The sequence below is a fragment of the Hevea brasiliensis genome, chromosome 14, assembly GCF_030052815.1.
Source record: "Hevea brasiliensis isolate MT/VB/25A 57/8 chromosome 14, ASM3005281v1, whole genome shotgun sequence".
In the NCBI taxonomy this organism is placed as follows: Eukaryota; Viridiplantae; Streptophyta; class Magnoliopsida; order Malpighiales; family Euphorbiaceae; genus Hevea; species Hevea brasiliensis.
The window spans coordinates 23,234,772-23,261,725 of record NC_079506.1 but is presented as its reverse complement, the minus strand read 5'-3'; the positions used below and the strand labels follow the sequence as shown (position 1 = coordinate 23,261,725).

The 26,954-nt window shown below is 27.5% G+C and overlaps 1 protein-coding gene across 1 annotated transcript; it reads right to left on the bottom strand.

The window, feature by feature from the left end:
• Window positions 1–230: 230 nt before the first annotated feature.
• On the bottom strand, window positions 231–26,154 carry LOC110653071 (nucleobase-ascorbate transporter 4-like). The gene is made up of 14 exons (XM_058134458.1): window positions 25,815–26,154; window positions 24,820–24,923; window positions 24,551–24,733; window positions 22,409–22,509; window positions 13,042–13,117; window positions 11,574–11,633; window positions 10,213–10,215; window positions 9,551–9,732; window positions 6,704–6,830; window positions 6,311–6,369; window positions 5,568–5,659; window positions 1,417–1,494; window positions 744–901; window positions 231–654 (listed from the first exon to the last, which is right to left on the bottom strand). The coding sequence occupies exons 1-14, from the start codon at window positions 26,152–26,154 to the stop codon at window positions 388–390; spliced, it is 1,830 nt and encodes a 609-aa protein (XP_057990441.1). The 3' UTR covers window positions 231–387.
• Window positions 26,155–26,954: the final 800 nt, after the last annotated feature.

Genomic DNA, 26,954 nt, shown 5'->3' with positions numbered 1-26,954 from the left:
CCAATTTTTCTCTCTAAAACCAAACCAAATCGAATTATCTTAAAAATCGAATTGAATTACCGAATTAAGACGGTTTAGTTCGGATTATTCGATTCAAACCGAATAGTGCTCACCCCTGGTTTGAATAAATTTCCACCCTCTTAAGCCTTTCCGGTGTCTACAGCAGAATTAAAACAGAATGAATACATAATTGCTGAGTATTGCACCAAATCAAACAAGTGAATGCCGAGTATAAGCGAGTCTATATCAATTATAATTAATACATGATAATTATTTATTAGCTAAATGTAAATCACGCAACACTCACTCTTTAACAAAGTGAAATATTAACATTCAAAAAAAAAAGTGAATTATTAATATACTGAATAATGAATACATTCAAGTGTATCAATGTTTTTGCGAGAACAGTTTCCCAAAGAGAGAACCCGCTGAATGATTTTTATCAATTAAAGACCTCAAATCATCTGCTAGAGGTCTCAATCGCACCACCTCCACCTCATCCACTCGCAGCACCTCCGTTGGCTTCTTCAGTCCTTCTTTAGCCTCTTTCCTTTCTTCTATGGAGGGTTTAGCCATCAAAACGTCAAAAATGATGGCTAATACACTTGCAATTGTTGGTGGGGATGAGGCAATCACTTGCAATAAGTCATTGAACTGAAAGCCACGAAAAATAAAATGGAACAGTTTCATTAGTGTTCGAGTCCCTACAAGCAGCTACATCTGTTTGAAGCATGCATACTCACCCAGGAGGAGTTATTAGGAAGGGGTTGACCAGAAAATACATCATATGCACTGTCGTAGTTATTGATGGAGACACCCGCAAAGAGAGCAAACCCTAGAATGAACCTTGGCCTGAATCTATTCAAATCGCAGTAATTGATATCTTCAAGACCAGTTGAAACTGTTAACCCACAAATGAGTCTCACTCGAAAAGTCCATTAACTAAGTATAAAATATGACGAATACTAATTAATAAAAAGCAAATGCAGAATGTCATCAACTTAGATGTTAGATCGATGCAAGAGTGCTTACAATGTTTAGGGAAAATTTTTACTTAGATCTAGTACATGTTGATCCAGAACAAAAACGTATGAGTGAAACTTACTTGTAAAATAAATTATAAAATAAGTGAGATTCACATATATGTGTCTTAAATCCATAGATCTAAATAAGTTTTGTCGCAATGTGTACTGATTTATAGGCACACAATTCATCCTTAGTAATTAATGAATCATTAATATAAAATTAGAGTGGTTAATTCATGCTACTTATTACCGGTTTAGTGAGTAACATTTCTTAAAAGAAAATATAATTTTTTTTATAGAATTTTAATATATATATATATATAGAGAGAGAGAGAGAGTATATATATAGAGAGAGTCACTAAAACATATACATAAAGGTTAGGATACATACCCACATAGGGAAAGAATACAATATACAGAACTGCAACAATTGGCAAGGGTATAGAAGCGAGAATAACCGCAAGTTTTCCTGTTAAAGATGTTATATGATCTCATTAGATCAGGCATTGAGTGAACAAACTAAATTAATATACAGTAATATTAGAAGAAACCGCAAGTTTTCCTATTTGCAACAATTTTTTTTTTTATAAGCAAAAAGATTTTATTAAAAGCTAGAGAACTAGTAAAAGAAAAACAACACTGAAAAAGGAACAATGGAACAAGAACAAACAAAAGAGGAATAAAGATTCCAGAACAAAGAACAACGAAGATGCTAATTAGGAGCCACAAGCAAATTAAAAGTGAAAGAAAGAACACATCCTGAGATACCGAGAAACCAAGCTGTAGCAAGCCAAAAAAGAGAAGGAAAAGAAGAGATTGCTTTGAGAAAGAGAGGGATTGCCATGAGCGACAGAGAACCGAAAAAAACAAAGCTATAATATCCCGAAAGAATTGCTATTGGTAACTGCCTTGAAATAGATTCGTGTCACCCTTAATCTGCTTTAGGAAATATTGCATCACCACCTAACGAGGCCCAATTTTTGCCAACAATGACTTTGGCCATGCTTCCTGTTATGGGTCAAGGCAAATGTCCAATGAGTTTTGCAAGTGAAACAATTTTCTGTGGAACTTGTTCATCTTTTTAATATCGCTATCGGATGGTCTAAGGACTTTTTAACTTTTTCCTTCCACCTCGAGAGAGCTTTGGCAAAAAAATAGAACAAATTTGAAACAAATCTACACTTACATCTTTGCTTGAGAAGGCGAGACGGCTTCAACTTGTTGCCAAGGATAACAGAAGAAGGCTAGGCTTGCTCAAAGGAAGAGAAGTGATTCATGTAGCCATCTAGGAAGCATATTCATTTCCTTTTATTAGTATTTAGTTACTTTCATGTTTATTTCTAGCATATTTAGTTATCTTTTAATTTTTGTTTTAATTTGATATGATCCCATGATTTTTAGCCTTTATTAGGTGTGTATAGATGGCTCAGAAAGGTATAAAGGTGATTGGAGAAGTTTCGGAATGTGAAAAAGCAATGTAGAAGGTCCCAGAACATAACACGGCCCATGTTCCTGAGATGTAAGATTACACACCCTGTGTAAAAATAACACGGCCTATATGCGTAAAAATACATGGCCCGTGTGAAAATAATATGGCCCGTGTTATCACTAAGCACAAGAAACTTCAGAATTCAAGTCCAAGAGCCTTACACGGGGTAGGGCTGTGTAAATTAACCCAAATTACATGGCCCGTGCTATTTTCGATGATAAAAAAAATCCAATTTGACCTTCCACGATTCTTGGCTGTTCTCAGAGGTTTTCTAAAGCTTTTAGAACTTTGAAATAATGGTTTTTCACTAGATATAAATACTATAAGTTAGAGTTTGAGAGGGATTAACCTTTTTACTTTCAAGAGAGCAAAAACCAGCTTTGAGAAAGGCAAGAGGAGAGAGGGATTTGTAAGATTTTCAGAGGAAGTTCCGACTAAAGTTCCAAAAGTCTAAGGCTGTAATTCTCCATTTGGGTTCTTTCATTCAATTTCTTCTCATGTCTTTTTTTTATTATTTTATAAACTTGATTGTAAAACTCACCATGACTGAGTAATTTTTTTTATTCTAAGGTTGGGGATGTAGCACTTTCAATTTAATTATGGATTTAGTTTAATTTTATTCAATAACTTGGGATTTTAGTTTTGATTCGATTTCTTATATTATGCATGCAATATGTTAGTATCCACTTAGTATTTGTTAGTATCCACTTAGTATTAATTTTATATATTAATTGAAGAATTGAAATGTGGAAAATTAATATTAGATGAACAAGATTTTGAGCCTAGGGCTCTTGATCTAGAGATAGGCTGAAATTCTATATAGATCTAACAATTAATCAAGAAACTTAATGAGTTTTAACTGATTTAAATACCACGAAAATATGATTTGGATTAATTAAAATATAACTTGAGTACTTGAGAGAGGAGTTAAGATAAGTTAGAATTAATTTCCTTTAAAGTGATAATTTCCCATTTATTAAAAAAATTAGATTGAATTATAGTTAATTAAAGTATGAACCCCTAGTTCTGAAATGCTTTTATTCTTAAATATTCAGTTTAGTTAATTAGTTAATATTTTGCTTTTAGTAATAATTATTTTTTATTTCATCATGTCTAAATTTTGATAGTCTAAATAATTATAATTGCTATGTAGTTTAGTGTTCAATATAATTCTCATTAAAATAATACTTTATTCATCACTTTATTACTTGTTAACAATTCGCGCATTTGTGAGATTTTGCGCAATAAGAAGAGATAGCTAGATGAATATGGGTCGAATGAAAGAATGGGCTGTTGATTAAGGGTTCTGGATCAACATCTAAAATAGGGCCCACTTCTAGCTCAAGCCTAGGAGTGATGATGCATGCCCCTTTTTCTAGTAACAACACTGGATTCAAAGGAGGACAGAGATGTGAGCTAATGTCTTCCATTGACCAATTGTTAAGATTCTACACTAAACGGTTCTTGAGAAAAGAGACACCGAGTGGCTTGATGCAAATAGGAGAAGATGGCTGTATGTCTTCCATTTGATCTAGAATGAAGAACTCTAAAAGGGGGGAAGCATCGTCAATCATTGGAGACAGAGTAGCTTGAGGTGTGATTGCAGATCAACTGGGAGAGGGGGATAAAGTTGTTCATGCAGATGTCCAGATTAGGCACGTGGAGAGGATTTGGATGACGAGGAGAGAAGGGAAGATGATGTTGTAACTGTAGGTGGCAGAGGATTGAGATTCCTTGCCATGAGGAATGCCTTGCTGCACTGTTTCAATTAAGGTGATATGATTCTTGATACTGCCAATTTTCATTGCCATAATCTTGTGAATAAACTTTAGATTAGATCTCGAAACTAGAATCCTTGCCACGTTTAACTTCAGCTTCTTGGAGGTGCTGTTATCGAGAGAGATGAAAAAGCCACAGAAGTTATTGAGCCAAACAAAAAAATTGGGATACCAAAAATGAAGCGGTATTTCATGGCATTGAACCCATGCAAATCGATTTGAGGGGGTAAAGTTCTTCTCCCAAGAGAGAACAGAGGAGAACCACCTTGAAAGCCAATTACTCAAGGGGGAGGTAAGAGCTTCCAATCTTTTAGAGAAAGGACCATTGGCAACATCACGATGCCGCGCAAGGAAGAGGCTGAAATAAAATGCACACCTTCTGCTTGCTAATGCTTGAAAGCTTGGGCAGGGTTTTTGAGAATGCTAACCATGCTACGCTGAAGCCATTCCAAATTGTCGAACAGTGCTTCAAAGGATCCTCTAGATATGTACAATTTTCTAGGTAACTCAGGACACAAACCAACGGTGTCAACTTTATTTGTTGATTGCGAGACAACTTTGCTTGTTGACTGTAAGACTGATGGATTTTGTTCTCTTTACCTTTTTTGTTCATGCCACAACCTAATTTAGCTTGTGGGTTTATGGCTGGGTTGACTTTGTGAGAAACTCTATCTGATCGAACCTTGCTATGAGACTCTGTTTGTTCTGCTTTGTGGAAGTCATGTCATTGATGATTACCACCTCTATGATGATGACCATGAAACCTTGTTGTGAGAAAAAGTTTGTCTTGAGCTATAATGTCTAGGATGTAGATGTTGCTTTCTGTTACTTAGTGACGATGATGAAAACCCTACAATTTGCAAGTATCGACCCTGAGATTATTAAGGTATTCAAGGGAAGGTTGAAGGCTCTTGTGGTCACAGAGTAACATAACCAAACTTCCTACGCTGTCTATTTAGTCTGTAAGGAGTGAACACTTCAGTAATATGCCAAGATTTTGAGAAGAGTTTCCATAGATAAACAAGTCTATATCATATGGAAAGTTTTCAAAATAGATAGAAGAGGATGGGGGATGAGGAAGGATGGGAGGGTCTTGGTTCATAATATTATACAACTCTTTTATCTTCCTCTCTTAATTTGCAGCATTGTTTGAGTATATGAATTAGATAAAAACAAAGCCAAAAGCTCAGAAGCAGCGCAACTATAAGCTACATCAACTGAGACAAGATAAAATAAGGGGGGTGGGGGGGTGGTGTTGGTGGTGATGTAGTTTACCTATCATAGAAAATACAAGCAGAAAAATTGCTGCTACAAGCACAATCCTTGGGCTGACTCGCTTTGTTAATCCCAATAAACCTACATGTTCACTGTATGGACAACAAAGCATAATTAGCTCACAGCATTAATAAAAAGCGTGGATTAGGCACAAAACTCAATACACTCCAATAAAGAAGGTTTTATAATTTTGCTATTACAAAAAAAAAAGGATTTATTTTGCATTATTATTTTATGAAAAATATTATTTCAAAATATATTTATTGAAATTTAATTTAAATTTAATCTATTTTAACCATTAAAATCTCAAAACTGTAAAATAGTTATTTAAATTGTAATATTTTAAAAAAATATTTCAACTTTAATTCTAAACAGATAAATCATTTATAACACACAAGCTACACGTATATATGTGTATATCTATAAATTGATCAATGAGTATAAACTTGTTTTTCCAAAATAAATACAATATACATATATGAAAAATTTTATTTAGATTTGAATTATCAAAGATATAAGATGTATGATGGAACCGTGACTCACAGTCTCTGGTGAATAGGCAAGAAAAATCCACATGTACATATTTCTATTTCCTCTTGTTTTCCCAAAATATGCCATACAAAGTTATAAAATTGAGATTGTGAAAGTGTTAAATCATAAAGGTTGGTTGTGAAACACCAAATTATAATCAAGTAAAGATCAGAGGAGCTATTTATTCTGGATATTCAAAGTTTAGTCATTACGTTGAAGCAATGGAGCCAAGTCCCATACCAAACACTGCATCAATAAAAGTTCCAATTCCCTGGAAATCCATAAAAAGTTAATAAGAAGTGATGCAGAAACAACGATTATGGTATATGAAAGGTCTTATAATTAGTATATAAATTTCTATGAAACCAGCCATTTATAGATTCTTTAATACACAAATCATACCCTAATTTTCATTACTAATAAACACGTAATGTAGATAAAAAAGCAACAAAGCAAGTTTGGGTGTATTAAAAAATATCTATACATGAGATAATAAAGAGTAATTTATTCTTTTATTATTATTATTATTTTTAATTTATTTTTTAGAAGAATTTACCCCATACTATATGAACATACTATTCTAAAAGATGTGCATTATTTGTTACCTGAAACCCGATTGCATTACGCAGTACAAAAGGTACAATGGGCAGGGCACTCTCTAATCCTTTTGAGCGATAAGAACTTTCATCATCAGACTGCAGAAAATAAAGTCTTATTAATAAAATGGGATGAAATTGGCAAGCCAATTAGAAAATTGATCCAAAATTCACATGTTTAGATTGATTTAATTAATTTAAATTTTAAATTAAAAATTAAATGAGTAAAATTAATTTTTTTTATAAAAAATTTAATATTTTTAACATTAAATCCTTTCTATAACGATTTATTAGTTAATTTAGATAAACCCACAATTTCAAACGATCAAATCAACAACACACAAGTAGATTAGTCTCGAGTCAGTCGAGTTCTCTTTTCGGTGGCCTCCCTTGCCCTTTGGGGTTTGTCTGGCTTGGTAAAGGTTTTCCCTCTCCTTTTTCCAGTTTGGTTGTCCACAGTTTTGCTTTGTTTGTCTTGTTTGCCAGATCTTAGGGCAAGCATGCAGAGGGTTTGAATGAAGGATTTGGTTGGGGGTTTGCCATGGCTAGATTTGAGAAGCGGTGGCCTGTTTAGCCGAGGATGGTAACTGGTGGGGATTGAAAAGCTGATGGTGGTAGGTGTCTGTGTCATCCAACATCCCAGTTGATGTCGGCTCTGCTCTCCTCGCTAGGTGGCTCAGCATCGGAAGCTCAAACCATTAAGGGTTCATTTTCTCCTTAGGCGACAGAGGGGGGAATGATTCGACTCTTAAAGTGCTCTTTGTGTTTATGGGTTTCCTTTTGTTGATCTTCTTTGGTTTAGCCATGTCTAGGCTTGTGTTTTGCTCCAGTTGTGCTGTGTAGTGTTGTTGGTGGAGTGAGTTTTGCCTTTGGGCTGCTTGTGAAGGTCAGCCAGTGACTGTACGGTATAGCGTCAGTGGAGAAGTCTGGGGACTGACTGGTTTCTGGAGATTTCTCTCTGGCATCTCTGCTGTTTTTTATGGGCCGGGTTCATTACCATGGCTTTTGAGTTTCTGGGTGATATTTTATTTTTTATTTTGGACTTGCCTTCTTATTTAGTTATCCCTCATAATCCCTCACAAAGTGGCGCGGGTTCAAAATCATTAAATACCAATCATATTTAGTTATAAATGAAGAAAAATCAAACCTCTATGGTAGCAACAATAGAAGCGACCATCATTAAAAAAGCATCACCAACTTCAAAAGTGGGATTTCCCCATTGAAATGGATGGATCAATTGTATATATTGAAGTAAGATATTAGTATATACTGAAAGTTTTACCGATTCAATTCTCTGTCACCAGATGGGATGAGACTGGACGCAGGTTGCGCGTGTACAAATTGGGTAGACCAACAAATTAAATTGTATCAGAATAAGATTTGTTAATTGAAAAAATTATTATTTAGTTTCTATATTTTAATAAAATTAATTATTTAATTTTTTTTTATTTTAAAAAATATAAATTTAGTCTACTTATTTTTTTGTTTATGTACTGTTTAGTTCCTATTGTTATTTTAAAGCAACTTTTTATTAGTCAAGTTAGTCAAAAGAGATAAAATAGTTGAATTATTTAAATTATAGAAATTGAACAGTTTATATATTTAAAGTTATGTGAACTAAATAATTGTATTATTCAAATTAAGTTGCTAACGTCCATTCTAATGAATTTTATCTTGATTATTATTCGAGTGACGACTCCTTTCCTCTAACTGAATGACATTAATATAAAAATATCATAGTAATATTATAAAAAAGCCAAAAATGATAAAAGGGTGGGTTAGAGACGGGGATCGGTCCCCGTCCTTGCCCCACAGGAATTTAGAGTCGAGGTAGGACTTTCCCATTAGGGAGGCGGGCAGGGCAGATTTCCCCGCATGAACTTTTCTTTTTATTTTTTTATTTTAATTTATTATTATATAATATAATAAATTTATTTATTAAAAAATAAATTATAAATTAGAAATATAAATTTTAAATATAATTTTAATAATATACTTATATTTTATTGTTAAAATTATAATATTTTATACAATCTATAAAAGTATATTATATTTTAATAAAAAAATTATTATGCAAGGTATGTTATGACTTTCTCTCCGTTTCCCCACCTTACACAATATCAAATTAAAAAAAAAAAAATTTTGATCGAATTTGAGCAAATCAAATTGAATTTAAAAACAATTGTCATTCCTAAAAAACACTAAACCAGATTAGAAGGTTTTACGACAGTCTCACATTGTAAAAACTCAAACCCTCTCTCTACTGACAAACTCAAGATCATACGCCTACCAGCCTCCTAGAAAAATTAACATAAAATCCACTAATAATACACATGTTACACCAATTACACATTACATAGCAAGATGGCGATCTAGCTGTTATTGATGCCAATAGTCTCTTGTTAAGATAACAATGACTGATAGGAAAAGAAAGATAGACGTCAAAGGAGGGGTTGGGGGTTGGTAAGAGGGAAGGAGGAATAAGAAGTAGGGGGAGAAGAAAAGAAAAACGGGACAATTAAAACATTAAAAAAAAAATTATTATTTTTTAAAATTTAGCCATTTTGATTAAATAGACAAAATTATTGTAAGTAATTTTTAAAACTAAACAAAATCACTAAAATTAAAATGATGGGATATAATTATAAAAATTATGGAAAATTTTTAACTTTTTATTAAATCTAAAATATTATATCATTAAATAATTTTTTTTCAATCACAGAATGATGTAATTAACTCAAAAAATTTAATTTTCAGAGATAGATTCTAGCCTGTAACATGAAATAATATATACTGAGGTTAAGAAAACGATAATGCGACTAATTCAGTGGATTGAATTGGTAGAACTAAACTCACCAAGGTGCAGCAGCAATGAGTCCAGAACGATCAGTACGACAGTTGGCTTGTTTTTCTTGAGAAACATTATCGAATTTGCCAGAAACAGTCACAATTTCTGAAATAGTCCATATCAATGCCACCGATAATGTGACTGCAAATCGCCTAGCAATGCTATTTTCTGATTTCCAAAAACGGGAAGACTGCAAACAAGAAAAATAAACTAACAAATATTAGGTAATTTTTTTTTTTCAAAAAATTAAAACTTCTTCTCAAAATATAATATATAATAATAAATTTAAGAGTAAGGGATATATATCATAGGAAAATATATTTTAATTCTTAACCTTCACCCGAAATATCTAATGGTAGCATGACCTTTAAAATGTACAATTAAAAAAGTGGAGCAAAATAAATATTATAATCCTAGTCAATATTAAAATTGAAGTGATATTAACTTTTTTTTTTTTTTAAAAAAAAAGGAAAAATTGAACTAGTTAAAAATATCAATAGACTTCTTTGGTAAAGGTGGGGATTAATTTATTTATTCAATTTTTTTAAGTTTATTAAATTATAATATTCGTTTGAGATGGGAATTCATTTTTAAAGTTGAGGTGTTATTAAACTTTTTTTTTAATAAAATTTAAAAATTAATAAGGGTGCAAATGAGCCAAATCGCTCACAAGCTGCTCGAGGTTTGGCTCAATAAAAGCTCGGCTTAGTTTCACTGGTTTAGAAAATAAGTCGAGCTCAAACACAATTTTTTTAGGCTCGTTTAATAAATAAGCCGAGCTCAAGTTTCATAGTGTTCGACTCGTTAAGGCTCATGAATCAGCTTGTTTGTAGGCTCACGAGTCGACTCGAGAGTATACTCGTTAAGTAGGCTTATAAACAGGTTTATTTGTAAAATTATTTATATTAACTATTATTTTTCATTATATTAGAAATATTTACTATTTTATTTATGAATACTTTAAAAAGAATATATTATTTAAAATTATGATATAATCAATATAATATATAAAATGTATTTATTAAATATAATTATTTGTAATTTAAATTTAATTTTTTACAAAAATTAAATATTTTTTATATGAGAGCTTAAAAAAAGCATGTAGTTTAAACTTTATATTTTTAAACTTCACTCTGTAAATGAGTTGAATTATTCGTAAATTGCTCTAGAGTCAGTTTGATAAAAATTTTGGTTTGGCTTGATTTGTTTGGAGCTGATTTTCTAAAATAGTCAAGCTTGAATTTATAGATATTCAGTTTGAGTTTGACACGAATTAATTTTGAGCTCGATTGAAGTTCAAAAAAATTTTGATGAACTAAATTTGAATTCTTTAAAACTCAACCTGGTTAGATTCATTTACACCCTAGAGGTTAATTTATACATCAACATTTGTAATATCATAGGCACTGAGCAATAATGCACATCAAATTTTCATTACCATCTGCTTATGACAAATCACATGCTAGTAAAAGATGGAAAATTGATCGGTTCGGATTATTTTCTATCAGGGTCGTTGCAGGTGTTTTTTTTAAGATGGATAAATTGCCCTATGAAAAAATATATTTTTTGGTACAATATATAGGAAAAAAAATTTAATTCAATCTCTAGCCAATTTATGAATTTTATATTATCTTTAGGTCAAAATATTATTTTTTAAAACATAAAAATAAATTTTATTTATTTACATTTTAGATCAAATTCAAATTGATTATATTAAACTCAAATGAGTTAATTGAATGTAAAATTGGGTGTCAGGTTAAAAGTTGTTCCCTGTTATGTGAACTTTTTTTTAGTGCAACTGTTTTATATATAACGGTTTAATCATAGTCGTTGATCATGGTGAAACTCACGTGAGATCACAATCATCGGTTATAATAAAATTATTGTACGTACATTAGTTTCATTGCATAATTTTTCCTATTATGCTAGGAAGATATAAGAGAACTTGAAAAAAAATGATAATCATGTCATCTATTATGTTAGCTACACACAAGAAGACCTGGAAAAAGTTTCCATAGTCATGTCACTCACCTGGGTTGAGAAAATCACAATAAATATTGCTGGGAGTCCAATTTCAATACACTTCTTCAACTACAAACATTAAACCAATCAAAATAAACGTCATATCGTGCATAATTTAATACTCTAATGGAGGAAAATGCAACAATAGAACGTGCAATTTCAATGAAAACTATCCACCCATATGGCAACTACTTAGCAAATAAGTTGACTCAACAATAGAAAATTTTACTTAAACTCAACAAATAAATATATGAGTTTCGTCTATTTTATATATGGGTCTCACCATATATATTCGTCTATTTTATATATGGGTCTCATTATATATATTATGTCTTAAGTCAATAATAAATTTATTCTGCGCAAAAATTTTCACGAAAAAAAAAATTTTATTTAAACCATAGTCACTGTTAAATAAAAAAAAGTACGAAATGGGTATGAAATAGGATTTTGAGAATTTGTCTAATGATATAATGAATGTTATGCAGCAAATGTACTTTGTCAATGGCAAATATTGACAAAGTGCATCCACCATGAATGAATCAAATTAACAACAAAGTAAATTTACATAGTGTACTGAGATTTGAGGAGCTCAAAAATGTCTGAACCAACAAAGTTTTTTTATAATAATATGATTAAATTGTTATCATTGAAAATAAATACTTTCCTAAATAATTATGAAAAGTTATAGTATAATTTTGGTGATAAGAAAGTCATTATATTCCATTTAGAAAAAGAAATTTTGTTATAAAGAAGTCGAAAATAACTAAAATTTTTTTCCAAATCTTGGTTAGATTTCGGAAAACTGACACATGCAAACACAAAATTATGTTTTCCAGTTTTCTTGGAAAATTTTTCTAGAAAACCATTATGGTTTTCCACAGGTGAACAAGCCCTATTTCCTGAGTCCCTCTTAAAATTGTTTTTCACTTTGGCTGTTTCATTCAAAGTGCCTAAATATTTCATATATAATAGAATTAAAGTACCATATTTTTAAAATTTTGTTGTCTTAAGTGCTAAAAGATTTTCATAATATAGGACGATTTTGGGTTAAATCCTCAGAAATGTGTAATGCTTCTAAGTCATGTTGTACTACTCTCCTAAATTAACTTGGAGGAGAGTAGTACAACATGACTTAGAAGCATTACACATTTATGAGGATTTAACCCAAAATCGTTCAGAGTGGAAAAAGCGAATCCATATAGCCGACCCTAAATTTTTGGGATAAAGGCTTAGTTGAGTTGAGTTGAGTTTAGGCATAAAGGCAGATGGAGTTTAATAAAACTAAAAATTAAATGCTAAAGAGGTAAATTTTAAGTTTTGAATAAAAATAAACGCTGAAATTTTAAATTGTAAAAATTAGTTATAATGTGCTGAAAATAAAGTGTTATGAATTATGCTATTCAATTCATTTATTCTTATGAATTATGCAAATCATGAATAGGTTATCAAAGCTTGACCTCTTATACGTCTTAATTACCTGAGGGAATCCACGTTGATACAACCCAACTCCGGTGACAGTAACAAGAGGAATAGAAGCGACAATAGCAATACGACTGGCATCAGTAGAAATCCAAATTAGAGCTTCTTAGTTTAAAAAAAAAAAAAAAAAAAAGATATAAGCTCAAGTGTTTCAAGGATTTAAAATTTTATATAAAAAAATATTTAATAATTTAAGAAGGAAATCGCATTTTATTAGTTATTATTATATATCAACAATAATTGTAATTTTTTCTATAATTAACTTCAATTAAAATTTAAAATCAAAACTTTACAATTTTGAAAATGATTCTAATATTGTTAAATTTAATAAGGGCATTAAAAAAAATCTAACACAAACAATGTGTTTTCAGGAGAAAAAGGGGACAAAATCACACATGCATAAAATGGTACGTGACCAGGCCGATGCCAGCCCAAGAACATATAGCATGGATGTGTGATGCTTGGGACCAGATCTACAGAGCTACGATTTTCCAGTTTTGCAAGGATTTCTAGCTTTATCTAGACTATATTTTCCTAGATTGTTTTATCATTTTTTTATATATATTTTTATAAATCTTTGTTTTCTAGTTAATTTAAGTTAATTAAAACTTTATTCCTATTTAGATTAGGACTTAAAAATTAATTTCTACTTAGATTAGTATTTAAAACTCTATAAATATCCATGTAATCTTGTATTTTAAAGTTTTGTTCAGCTTTATCATATGTTTTCTTTCAATAAAGGTTTGTTTGCTTTATTTATCCCGTGGACTTTGAATTAAGTCTCGTTTAATTTTAAGATCTTGGATTATATCTTATTTATTTTCAAGAGACTGATCGTGTGTCGATTTTTTTTCTGTACTATTCGTCGCATTAGGTGGTATTAGAGCAGGGACTTCACCTTTATTAAGATAATATTGGTAGTATTAGTGGCAATCAACCTCATGACAGTGATAAGAGGTTGCCCACTATTTGGAGAACGATCAAAGAATAGCAGAATGCTATGGAGCAATTAGGAACAGATGTGGGCTGCTAATATCAGGAGTTTCAAGAGCCATTGTACACCAAGTTGAATATTGGTGGAAATAGGAATCTAGAACTCATTCAAGCCAAAGGGGTTAATCCCAGTGGAGCTGCAATTGATCCTATTTTTGTTAATCCTAGAAGAATAACCGTGGTAGAGCATGATACAAAAGTTGAAGAGGAGATGGATTTTAGGTATGTTCCATGCTAAGGACAAGGGAGAGTTGGCCAAAATCTCCAACAAAATTATAGACGAGATGATGAATTCAAGTTGAAGATGGATATCCTTACCTTTAGTGGAGACCTTGATATTGAAGGTTTCCTTGATTGGTTGACCAGGGTGGATCGTTTCTTTGAATATGCAGAAATTTTGGAGGAATGAAAGATGATATTGGTGGCGTATAGATTGAAAGGAGGGGCTTCCATATGGTGGAATCAATTAAAGGAGACTAGAAGGCAAGAAAGGAGCAATCCAATTGCTTCATGAAGGAGAATGCATCAATTGTTAAGGGGAAGTTTCCTATGTCTTGATTATGAGCAATTTCTCTTTGAAACTTATCAAAATTGCTCATAAGGAACATTAAGTGTCAATGAGCATACAACTAAGATTTTAAGGTTGGTGATAAGGAATCACTTGGCTAGAAGTGATGATCAGTAAGTTGCAAGATATTTTAGGGGTTTGAAGCCTTCTATACATGACAAATTGGCATCCAAATGGTGTTGAGTATTCAAGAGGCTAGGAACTTAGCCTTAAAAGTTGAAATGGTGATGAAAGAAAGAACTTACAATGATCCCTATCAAAAGTATAGTGGAGATGACAACCATAGGGAATTAGAAAAAAGAAAAGGAAGTTGCATAAGGAAAATCAAGCTCAAACAGTGCCAGCATGGAAAAGGTGAACAACAAAAATCCAAAGGGTAGAAGCAATAAAGGTACAACTCCTAATCCTTCCAAAACCAATAATATCCATATGTAAAACCTGATCGTAAAAAATGCTACAAGCAATGAGATAGGGCACAGGTCTAATGAATGTCCAAAGAGAAAAGCCATCGTCATCATTGAAAAACATGATAATGATGATGAAATTTATTATGGACCAAATAGAGAGGATAATGAAGAAGAGGTAGAGCAAGATGAGTAAGAAGGTTGATGCTCTCGCAAAAGATTGAAGACAATCCATCAAAAGGCTTTATAAAATAAAGGGATCATCTTGGATTTGCATTTGAGAATTTTGAAATGCCTTTTGCTATGGTGGACAATGAAGGGTTTGAATATAGTGTTATGGGGAAAGAAGAACATCAAGCCATAGAAGGTCCAATGAAGATTGAAATTTTCTCTAATAACTTTCCTAGTGTTTTTATTGATTTTATTATCCAAGTGAGTTTATGGAGGCCAAGAAAGATGTGAAATTTATCAATTCAATTTTGTTCAAGCTAATCTTGTTGATACCATTGATGAATGTAGTATGGCGTGATCTTCCACTAAAGATTCTAATTCTCATACACTTTAAAATTCGAGACCAAATTTATTGTAAGTAGAGGAAAATGATATGGGAGAACCTTGTGCATTTATTGTTTGGACTAACTTGAGGTCGAGTTTTTAATAAGTGTAAGTGCATAAGGGCATTAAAAAAAATAATAAGAAGAAGAATCCAGCACAAGCCATGTGTTTTGTAACACATTAACCCCAAACTCCCATAGGATCCAAAATTTTCTTCGCGAAACTACTGGCTAGCAAAGTTAGGCACAAGTCTTGCAGGCATGGAGGAAAGACACGTGCTGCATGGAGCAAGCAGTGCATGTGGCTATCATGGTTGGTAGCATAAGAGCACCTATGGGCCAACTAGGTGAGCAGTTGCGACAGAATTGGCTGGAACTCTCCAAAAAGGCCTAGAATATGCTAACAATTAGGAGACTTGTGTGGAAAGTCCCAGAATTGTCTAGCCTTTTCTTCACACCTCTAAGGAAGCTTCCACGAGATGACTTCGAATAGCCATTAAGGAATTGAAACTTCTAGGAAGGTACCTTTAAGTAACTCCTAAGGAATTAAAACTTCTAAGAAGGTGACTTTGAGTAGCCTCTATGAAACTTTAGAATTCTCCATGCAAGTTGGCATGAAAATATCTAACTAAAGAGATGCAAATCTTTCAAGGAGACTTCATCCTTACTATCCAAACTATGGAGGTGGAAGAAATTGAATCCTTTCCATCCCTTTTGGAGGTGCCTTCTCCACCACATGTTGAAGAGGTGGGGAAGCCTATAAATAGGGACTTAGGCAAGTCATTTGCATTCACATTCCATATTTTCAAATGTATTGCAACTTGTACACAAAAGCCTTGTAAAATATTACTTCAAGAGCAATACAATTTTCCCTTTTGCCAAATTCTCTTCCTTTGTTCCTTTTGTGTGGTTGGCTTCCTTAAGTGACTTTTATCACTCTTGTTAGTCTACTTGTTGGGCTAACAAAGTGGAGGCTGACTTAGTCCATCTTATTGGCTAAGTGTGGCAAGGTTTTGGTGTTGAAATCACTAAATCCTTGACAGTTTTTGAGAGAAAATGAGCCAAATCACACATGCATAGAATGGTACACGTCCAAGTCACGTGCTAGCCTAAAAACACAGAGTTTGGCTATATGATGCATGCGACCATACCTGTAGACTTGTGATTTTCCAATTTTGCAAGGATTCCTGGCTCTATTTAGAGACTATATTTTCCCAAAAAGTTTTATCTGTGTTCTTAGTTAATTTAGGTTAGTTGAAACTTTATTCTTATTTAGATTAGGACTTTAAAATTAATTCCTATTTAGATTAGCATTTATATTCTATATATATTTTTTTTTCAACTTTTTCAGATATTTTCTTTCACTAAAGCTATGTTTGCTTTATTTATCACTAAGACTTTAGATTAAGTCTTACTTAATTTTAAAGTCTTGGAATAGATTTTGCTTATTTTCAAAGGTTTAATTGAATGTCAATACTTTTTTGTGATACACGTTTCATTATGTGCAAATGAGAGGATGAATGTATGAATGGAGAAAAATATCTTTATAAATATTAACTAATACTAATAATATAAATTAAAATTTTAACATTATTATTCGATTCTAAAATAATTTTAACTATATAAGAAATTATATTATAATTTTTAATTTAAAAATAAAATTTATTCTAAGCATTTGATCTCTAATAATTACTTTTATATTATTATAATATAATAATTACTCTAATATTTTGTTAATATTTAAAGAGAATAAAAATTTTATTTTTATAAATTTCAAAGCATGCAAAACAAAATTCTATATAAAAAAATAATTAAATAATTTTAAACTTTCAAAAATTTAAAATTTTTGTTTCAATGTAAATGTCTATTGTTTTCAATATTATTATTTTTTTTATAATTTGTACAATCTGAAAAAAAAAAAACTTTATTCTTCAAATCAATTCTTTTTTTAAATAGAAACTTCTGTGGAGCCTTTTCTTTTTGGTTATATATATATTTTTTAATTTTAATTAAACTAATAGAATTCTGTTTATACATAAAAAAAATTACTTAGATTATATATGAAAATATAATCATAATTAATTACTAAATAATGAAAGTTAAATATGATCATAAAATTTAATAATTTACTATAACATATATATTACAATTTATCTTACAGTACAACATAATATACCATGATTTAATGAAATCATTTTTAGCATTTTTTAATATATATTAATTTTTTTTTGTTATGAGTAATAAAATATAAGCAGTTGATATGTAATTAAATTTATATATTTATAAAAATAACTATTATTGTAAAATTGTGTTGGCTTGAGGTCTTTTTATTTTTCACATTGTTAAATTAAGTAGAACCTTATTTATTAACAATTAAATTCTATTATTTTAAATTTATTTATATGCATATTGCTAAATCATCAGCCCCTAGCAATGTATCTCCTACACATTGGATTTTTAAAATTTTGTATTTTATTTTTTAATTGCAAAATATTTTTTTTATTTGTTATGGTCATTTATTACGTGTTAAAATAGTAGTTATATGTTACAAAATAATTAAAATATTAAATGTTAAGGTAATATTATAAATAACAATGATACTTAAAAGAGAAATAAAAAAATTAAATAATAATTAGTATAAAGGAGAATATTTATCATTGATTATTAGACCACAAATTAATAGGTAATTTTTTTTAAACTAACAGTCATCAATGACCTTTTATTATTATTATTATTATTATTATTATTATTATTATTATTATTATTATTATTATTAAGGATAACATGTGGCAAATAATATTTTTACATAAATAAATTTATAAAAATAATAATATGAATAAATTTTAAATATTACATTTAATAATAAAAGATCTTAATTTTTTAAAAATCTAATTTAAAAAAATAATAATTTAAATAATAAATGTTAAAGTAATATTATAAATAATAATAGAAATTAAAATAGAAATAAAAAAAATTAAATAATAATTAATATTTATAAAATAATATAAATAATTTTTAAATATTACATTCAATTACAAAAGGTCTTAATTTTTTAAAATTAAATTTTAATAAAAATAATAATTTAAATAATAAATATTAAGGTAATATTGTAAATAATAATAATAATTAAAAGAAAAGAAAAATAAAATAATCATTAGTAAAAAGAAAAGTATTTATAAAAGTGACACTTGGCAAACTTTTCAAAGAAAGTACTATGTATTATTTCTTTGAGAATATCTCTTTATTTTATATAGATATTTGTAGGGTTGTGCAGATTTTGGTTCAAGCTGAAAAATCAAACCAAATTGAGTCAATTCGGTTCAATCAGTTCGATTTTAAAATTTAATCGGTTCGGTTTGATTTTACATTATATAAATTTCGGTTATTTCCATTCAGTTCTGTTTTGAAGAGAAAAAAATCGGTTAAATTAAACTGAACCGAATAGTAATTTATATGTTCAAATTGAATAAAATCGAACCGAATCGATTTTTAAATTGATTTATTTTTATGAGAAATTTATGAATTATATTTAATTTTGTATATATTAATTATTTAATTTCATTGATTAATGGTTATTAGGTTCAAACCAAAGTCAAAATTAGAACAAATAATTTGAAAATCAAGTCTAAATTTAAAATTAATTAAAAATCAAAACCAATCAGTTTAAACTGAACCGAAATAGAGCGTTCGGTTCGATTCGATTTTTCACTTATTTTGGTTCGGTTTCTAAAATACATAATTTGATTTTTATAATTTAATTCTGTTCGGTTTGGTTCGGGTCGGTTCGAACCGAATGCTCACCCCTATATATTGGCATAATGCTCATGCTATGCATAGATAATTTATAATTTTATTTGTTAATTTAATTTTTAATTACATTCTAAATAAGATAAATTATTACCATTAAATTAATTTTCAACTAAATTTTCTCTTTTATTTAATTTAATTTTAAAAAAATTTAATCTGTTCTAATAATAAACGTTAGATTTATTTATGGTGTAATTAATTAAAATACCTATTTAATTCTTTTTATACATATATTAATAGTAGTTTCTATGTTTACTTCGATTAAAATGTAAAAAAGATTACTTTATTCCACAAATAATTTAAATTTTATAAAATTTTTATATTTTATCTCATAATTTATGTATATAGATTAAAAAAATATATTACATTAGTGAGAAAATAACATTATTTAAAATATATATAAATATAATTTTTTATTATTAATATATTAAACAAATATATTAAATTACTAATAATGAATTGAATTATTCAATTTTAATAATAATGAAAATATATAATATTATTATTAATTAAAAATAACATTTTATTATATTATTCTTTAACAATATTGTATCTTTAAATTTTTATAATGTGTAAATTTTTTTTATTAATCTGATATATTTTTTATAAAATAATTCTTTCACAAAAATGATTATCATTTTACATAAATTTATAATATAAGATATATATATTTCATAAAAATTAAAATTTTAAAATGTCATTATTTTTTATTAATATAATAAATATTAAAATTATATTCTATTTTTCAAAATAAAGATTCTATAATTTTAATATTATAACTTTTTTTTTTAATAATCTTTACTTGTAGTTAAATTTTCGATGTAATCATATTTACATTTTATTTTTAGAATTCTACTTCTATATAAAAATATAGTTAAGAGATAATTTGGATATAAAAATTTAGATATTTAATTAAAATTTGAAAAATATTTCTATTAAAAATTAATGATAATAAAATTTGGATAATCAAAATATTAGTTATAATTACATTCGATATATAATTATAATGAAATAAAATATTAAAAAGTTTAAGAAATATTAAATAAAAAATTTATAAAAAGAATTAGTAATTAAATAAATATTAATTAAATATATTTAAATGAATAAATTTTAATAATGATAACTAATAACTTTTGAAAGAAATAGAATAAATAAAAAAAAAATTGAGAATACTTAGGTGAAATGAAAATATTCAGTGAAAAAATAGTAGTTAATATGTATTAAATGTCTCATATGACATATTATATATATATATATATATATATATATATATATATATATATATATATATATATATAGACAAACAAATGAAAACTATTTAAATAATAGTTTATTTTTATAATTAAATATTATGTAATTGAAAAACAGTAACAAAAGTATTTAAATTTAATTTTTATAATAGTAAAATATTTCTCATTTATTTTATTATTTCAATTCAATGGCCATAATAATAATAATAATAATAATAATAATAATAATAATAATAATAATAATAATAATAACCATTAATTAATCATAGAAAAATGAAATAAAAAGATTATTAAATTATTGACATAAAAATTAATACATACTGATTATAAATAAGTCAAATCTCTATATTTTATTTTTATAACTTTTTATATAGACTACACTTTTTATCTCTTAAATTTTTAACAAATATTTTATAATAAAAATAATAGAAAATATGCCAATATAATAAAAATATTTATTAAAAATATGAAATAATTTAAGGTTAATTAAATTATATGATAGTTGATTATGAGATTATAAATTAATGGTTAATTTTCTTTAAGTTAATTACCATCACTAACCTTTTATTATTATTATTATTATTATTATTATTATTATTATTGTTGTTGTTGTTGTTGTCGTTGTTGTTGTTAAATTATTTTTTACTATAAACTATTATTATTATGGAGGGTGACATATGGTAAATAATATTTTTGCATAAATAAATTTATAAAAACAATAATATAAATAATTTTAAATATTAAATTAAATCACAAAATGTTTTAATTTTTTAAAAATTAAATTTTAAAGAAAATAATTATTTAAATCATAAATGTTAAGGTAGAATTGTAAATAATATTGATAATTAAAAAATAAATAAAAAAAATTAAATAATAATAATTATTATTATAAAAGAGTATAAAAGAAAGTTATTAATAGAAGGTGATACGTGGTAAATTTTTCGAGGAAAGTGCCACGTGACATTTCCTTGAAAATATTTTTATGGTTAATATATATATATATATATATATATATATATATATATATATATATATATATATATAAATATTAACCATAAAAAGTGAAATAAAAAGAATATTAAATTATTAATATAAAAATTAATATATAATAATTATAAATAAGTTAAATCTCTATATTTTATTTTTATAATTTTTTATGTAGACTACACTTTTTATCTCTTAAATTTTTTGACAAAGATTTTATAATAAAAATGATAGAAAATATAATAATATAATAAAAATATTTATTAAAGATATAAAATAATTTAAAATTGATTAAATTATATGATAGTTGATTATAAGATCATAAATTAATTACTAATTTTTTTTTTAAATTAATGGCTGTCACTAAATTTTATTATTATTATTATTATTATTGTTATTGTTGTTTTTTGTTGTTATTGTTATTGTTAAATTGTTTTTTATTTTAAATTATATTATTATTATTATTATTATTATTATAGAGGGTGACATGTGGTAAATAATATTTTTCGCATAAGTAAATTTATAAAAATAATAATATAAATCATTTTTAAATATTACATTTAATCACAAAAGGTTTTAATTTTTAAAAATTAAAAATTAAATAAAATAATAATTTAAATCATAAATTTTAAAGTAAAATTATAAATAATATTGATAATTGAAAAAATATAAAAAAATTAAATAATTATTATTATAAAAAAATATAAAAAAATTATTAATAAAAAATGACACATAATAAATTTTTTAAGAAATGTGTCAGTGGCGTTTATTTGGGAATACTATGTTGCTATATATATTATTGTACCTTGCAAAGAGCACCCCCGCGCCAGAGAAACCAATGATGATTTGGAGTAAGGACCCAATAATACTTGCTCCTTGTATGCGTCTCATGGATAGTTTAAACCTCTAATGTAAAAAGCCACCCACAAAAGTATACAAAAAGACCATGTTAGCACAGCCACTGAAAAAGTAAAAAATAAATAAAAACCTATTTTAGAAAAAAAAAAATATTAAACCTAAGGAGCTTTGAGGAAACCTAGCCGCTTCTTAAATAAGTTAGTTCATACCATTAAAATTACAGTCAATTTTTCATTAGATTTAGTAAAAAATATCAAAATGCTTTTAACTTTATTTTTAATTTAAAAACAATTTAATCCTTAAAATTTTATTTTAATAACAATTTTTATCCAGAGTCATATTTTTTTATATATAATAGTAATAATACAATATATATAATAACATAAATAAAATTTTACAAAATTATAAGGGTTTATTTATAAATAGTTACAATATTTAAGGATCAATTTATAAAATATATGGATGATTTTATAATTAAGTAAAATTTTAAGGACCTCAAAGTAATTAATCCATATTTTAGTAATTTAAATTTAAAATTTTTAATTTAATGGGAACCACACTTTAAAAATACAAAGGACTAAATTGTTAATAAAACAAAACCTTAAGGACTAAATTATTAAGAAAATAAAATCTTAGACACTAAATTTATTTTAGAACTTAATAAAATTCTAACGGCATAGACTAAGTGATAAGTTTTGTCAAATTTTAAGAATTCAATTTCTTGATTTTAAAAATATATAAATTAAGTCATAAATTTTATCAAATTTTAAAAATTAAATTATAATTTACCTTTTATTCATAGGAAAACATAAAACAACTATCACGCTTGATCTTTATATTTATGTTTATTTGTGTATTACTAATAATATTTAATCAGTATTTGTTTTTTTTTATTTACTAAAGTATTTAATATGCCTGTTTTAAGGCTTACATAAGATTAATTTTTTTAGAATGCGATTATCCTTCTCAGTAATGCATTCTCTTAAAAATAAATATAAATTCTCTTTTTAAGAGCACAATAAAACTTGTAATTACACCCAACACTTATCTTTTAATAATAATTTTTTTAATAATAATTACTGTTATATCTTTTTTATATACCATTAACAATAATTATTCATGTTGATGCTATATGTTAACTTTATAGTAATAAAATTAATGTCGCTGTCAAATTTTTTGCTGCTAATTCTAATTTTTGTTGTAGTGAACCATGTCATTTATTTTATTTAATTTATAATTTTAATTGAATTTGTTATTCTTGATTGTTTTGAAAAATTTAGATTTGAGATAAATTGTACAAACTTTTTAATTTTATACCACTATGTTTAGTAATTCATAATATTAACATTCATTGTATTTTTGAATTTATATCAATTCCATTTAATTTTTAGCAAGTTAATTTTATTTAAAAAGTTAAAATATTTAATTTTGTCACTATATTTATAGCTATATAACAATTCTTAATCATTGCATAATTATTGTTATCAATAATTAAGCAATCTATTCAATCAATACCTAAACAAATGATCAATAAATTATATATTTTAATTGATCCCTCCTACGATTAAATTTCTGCGTTCCTCACTGTTTTCTATCTCTTGATTGCGATTCAGTAATTTCACCTCAATCACTTGAACCTAATGAGCTTGAGGTGACTACGATTGAGCCCTCAATCACTTTTTACTTCTCACCAAAAGTTGAGCTTCACATACTACATCTCTCTCTCTCTCTCTCTCACTCTTTCTGAATGCTTTTTCTATTAACCCTAAATAGGCCTATTGCCATTTTTCTTCCTTGATTTTGTTGTGAAATTTGATAGATAGGGAGTGGAATGCTTTAGGGTTTTGGATAACAATTTTGAAACATGAATGTGCATGGATTTGTTTGAAAATTCTGAATTCATTGCCCTACAAGCAATGGATCCATGTTTATTATTTAGGATATATATATATATATATATAGTGAACTGGTCAGTTGGGATGTGTTGATTTCAACATTGCTCAATTTTAATCAAATTATTGACAATTTAAACTTAAGAGAGTATAGGATATGGATAGCAAGCATTGACGAAATGAGGCAATTAACTAACCTGACGTGGAAGAAGTGTGGCACAATATTTATTGTTAGTTGATATAGCAATGGAGATGGCAGTGCTTATGAAGGCGTCGGATGTTTTCATCATCACAGGAAGCTGAGAACCCCATTTATACTGCAAGATTGTGCTTATGGCTGCTGTAAAGAGCGAACTCTGGATTGCCTCGGCCTTCCCCACCTGATTAATTTTTAAAATCAAAGACAAAGAGAAATAAGTAATTAATTAATTAATTAAGTAATTTCAAGACATCATTACTTTCTTACATTTCCACCACCCATCACCGCCGCTAGCATGTAGGGACTGATCATAGAAGTCCAAGTTATCACTAGGCTATGCTGAAGTGCTGTGATATAAAGACTTGGATCACCTGCATTCATATGAGCCATTTTCCGTGCTTAAGGTAAAAAAATGTCAAATATTTTCATTTTTTTTTCAATTTTGTCAATAATTTTTTTTTGGTTTTCATAATTTATCCCTATTTTTAAAAATAATTACAATTTTTTTTCCAATTTTGTTTGGTTTAAAATGGTTTCATTTCATGTTTTGGTATTGAAACAATTTTATGCAATTATTTACATGAAAAATCATACCTAAATTATCATAATAAAAATCATAAGATGATTTCATAACCAAATCAAAATAGTAAAATAAATTTAGTTTGATACAGTTTTTTAATTTGATTAAGGACTCTAAGAATCACACACACTCTTACCTATAATATATCAAGATCATTAGATATTTGGTCAAATAAAATAATTTTATTTATTCATTTTCTTTCCCACCACCATTAAATTGCATTGATATTTGATAGAATATGAGTGTCAAAATAAAGTTTACAAGATGTTGATGATAGTGTTGTGATCAGATTATCATGAGCGTTAATTGTTATGATATATCTACATTATCTAATAAATAACTAATATGAAACACACTTTTAAAGAACAAATAATCAATTCAAAAACAAAATTTAATAGTTTTCTTATTTATATTAAACATGTCAATAAGTCATGTAATTAATTTGATATAACTTCGGCAACTCTTATATTAAGCGGATAAAATTCAAACTTATTCTGAACCCGATTATATATTATTGAAATTTATTCTATTAAGATTCAATTAGGCTAGATACTAACAAATACTCAATTCATTGTTATTCTACACTGTAATTAATAATGCTGCATATATAACCTGCGTCTTCATTTTATTATAGAACATAGAGAAACTATTTGATTAGGTATGAATGAGAGAGAAAAATTACTCCAACATGGATCTTCCTCGTCTATTTCAGGGAGCCTGGACTTCACCGTAGGCTGTTTTTTTCGATATTCTTTTGTAGTCTCCTTAATTATATCTTCTTTGGTCCGCCGTAGCTTGAGGGGTGGTTTTTCCGTGATCTCTTTGGCTTTAACAGGTGGCGGCGGTGATGGACATTTATGTTGGCATGTAGAAGAACAAGGCAATGTAAGGACATCATGATCATGGAAAAAAGAACAGTTTGGGATATGTTGGGGAGGAGAAGAACAGGTAGAGAAGTAGTAAAATGATGGCGTATGCTGGCAATGAGGGCAGCCATGGATGCATGCATCATTGTCTTCCATTGTTGTCAATTCTCTCTGTGTCTCTCTCTCCGTGCTTCTTGTGGACAAGAAGGAGAGTTTATATAAAGAATGGAAGGGGCAGAATTGATCAAACAAGAGGTACAGAGAGAAGATAATAAAATTAATATAATTTATTTAATGTGCTTGAACTCAATGGTACTAAAATTTACAGAATTTTGAATTCAAACCTCAATTAGTCGTTTTCAGTGTGCATCTAATTAATATAATATAATATAATATTTATTTTATATTTTACATTTTTAAAATCATGCTAAAACCTTTGTTAATGATAAATTCTTAATTAATTATGTTAAATACAATTTAAATTTTTATTAAAATTTTGAATGATTATATAATTATCAAAATTAAAGTAATTTTTTATTTTTAAATGATTATTAATTATTTTCTTTTAAATATTTATTGTAACAATAAAATACCTTTGAATTTTAGGACTTGTAACATCCAATAGTGAAAGCTGAGTTATGCTAATGGAAAAGAAAAAAGTGTTTATAGTTAAATTTTATTTTAATAGAAATTTTCACAATTCTTTAATAATAATAAGTACAACATAATTTTTTTATAATAAAAAATATAAATATAAATTATTAAAAATTTCTTTTGGAAATAATACGAGCAAATGAGAATAATTATTATTTTTTAAACTTAATATAAAACAACCATAAAAAAAATAAAGTTTGAAATCTTTTTTTTTTAATATAAAAAGCTTTTTTTATAAGCAAGGATTTTATTAATATAAAATATCAATCGTACTGTATCGTCCCGGATAAGGATAGCATTGA

Bases quoted from the DNA above. Each gene is read 5' to 3' on its own strand.
- LOC110653071 (XM_058134458.1), bottom strand. From the start codon at position 26,154: ATGGAAGACAATGATGCATGCATCCATGGCTGCCCTCATTGCCAGCAT. The intron at 24,924-25,814 runs GTAATTTTTCTC...ATATGAATGCAG, and splicing joins CGAGGAAGATCCATGTTGGA to GTGATCCAAGTCTTTATATC. The intron at 6,370-6,703 runs GTAACAAATAAT...ATGGATTTCCAG, and splicing joins GTAATGCAATCGGGTTTCAG to GGAATTGGAACTTTTATTGA.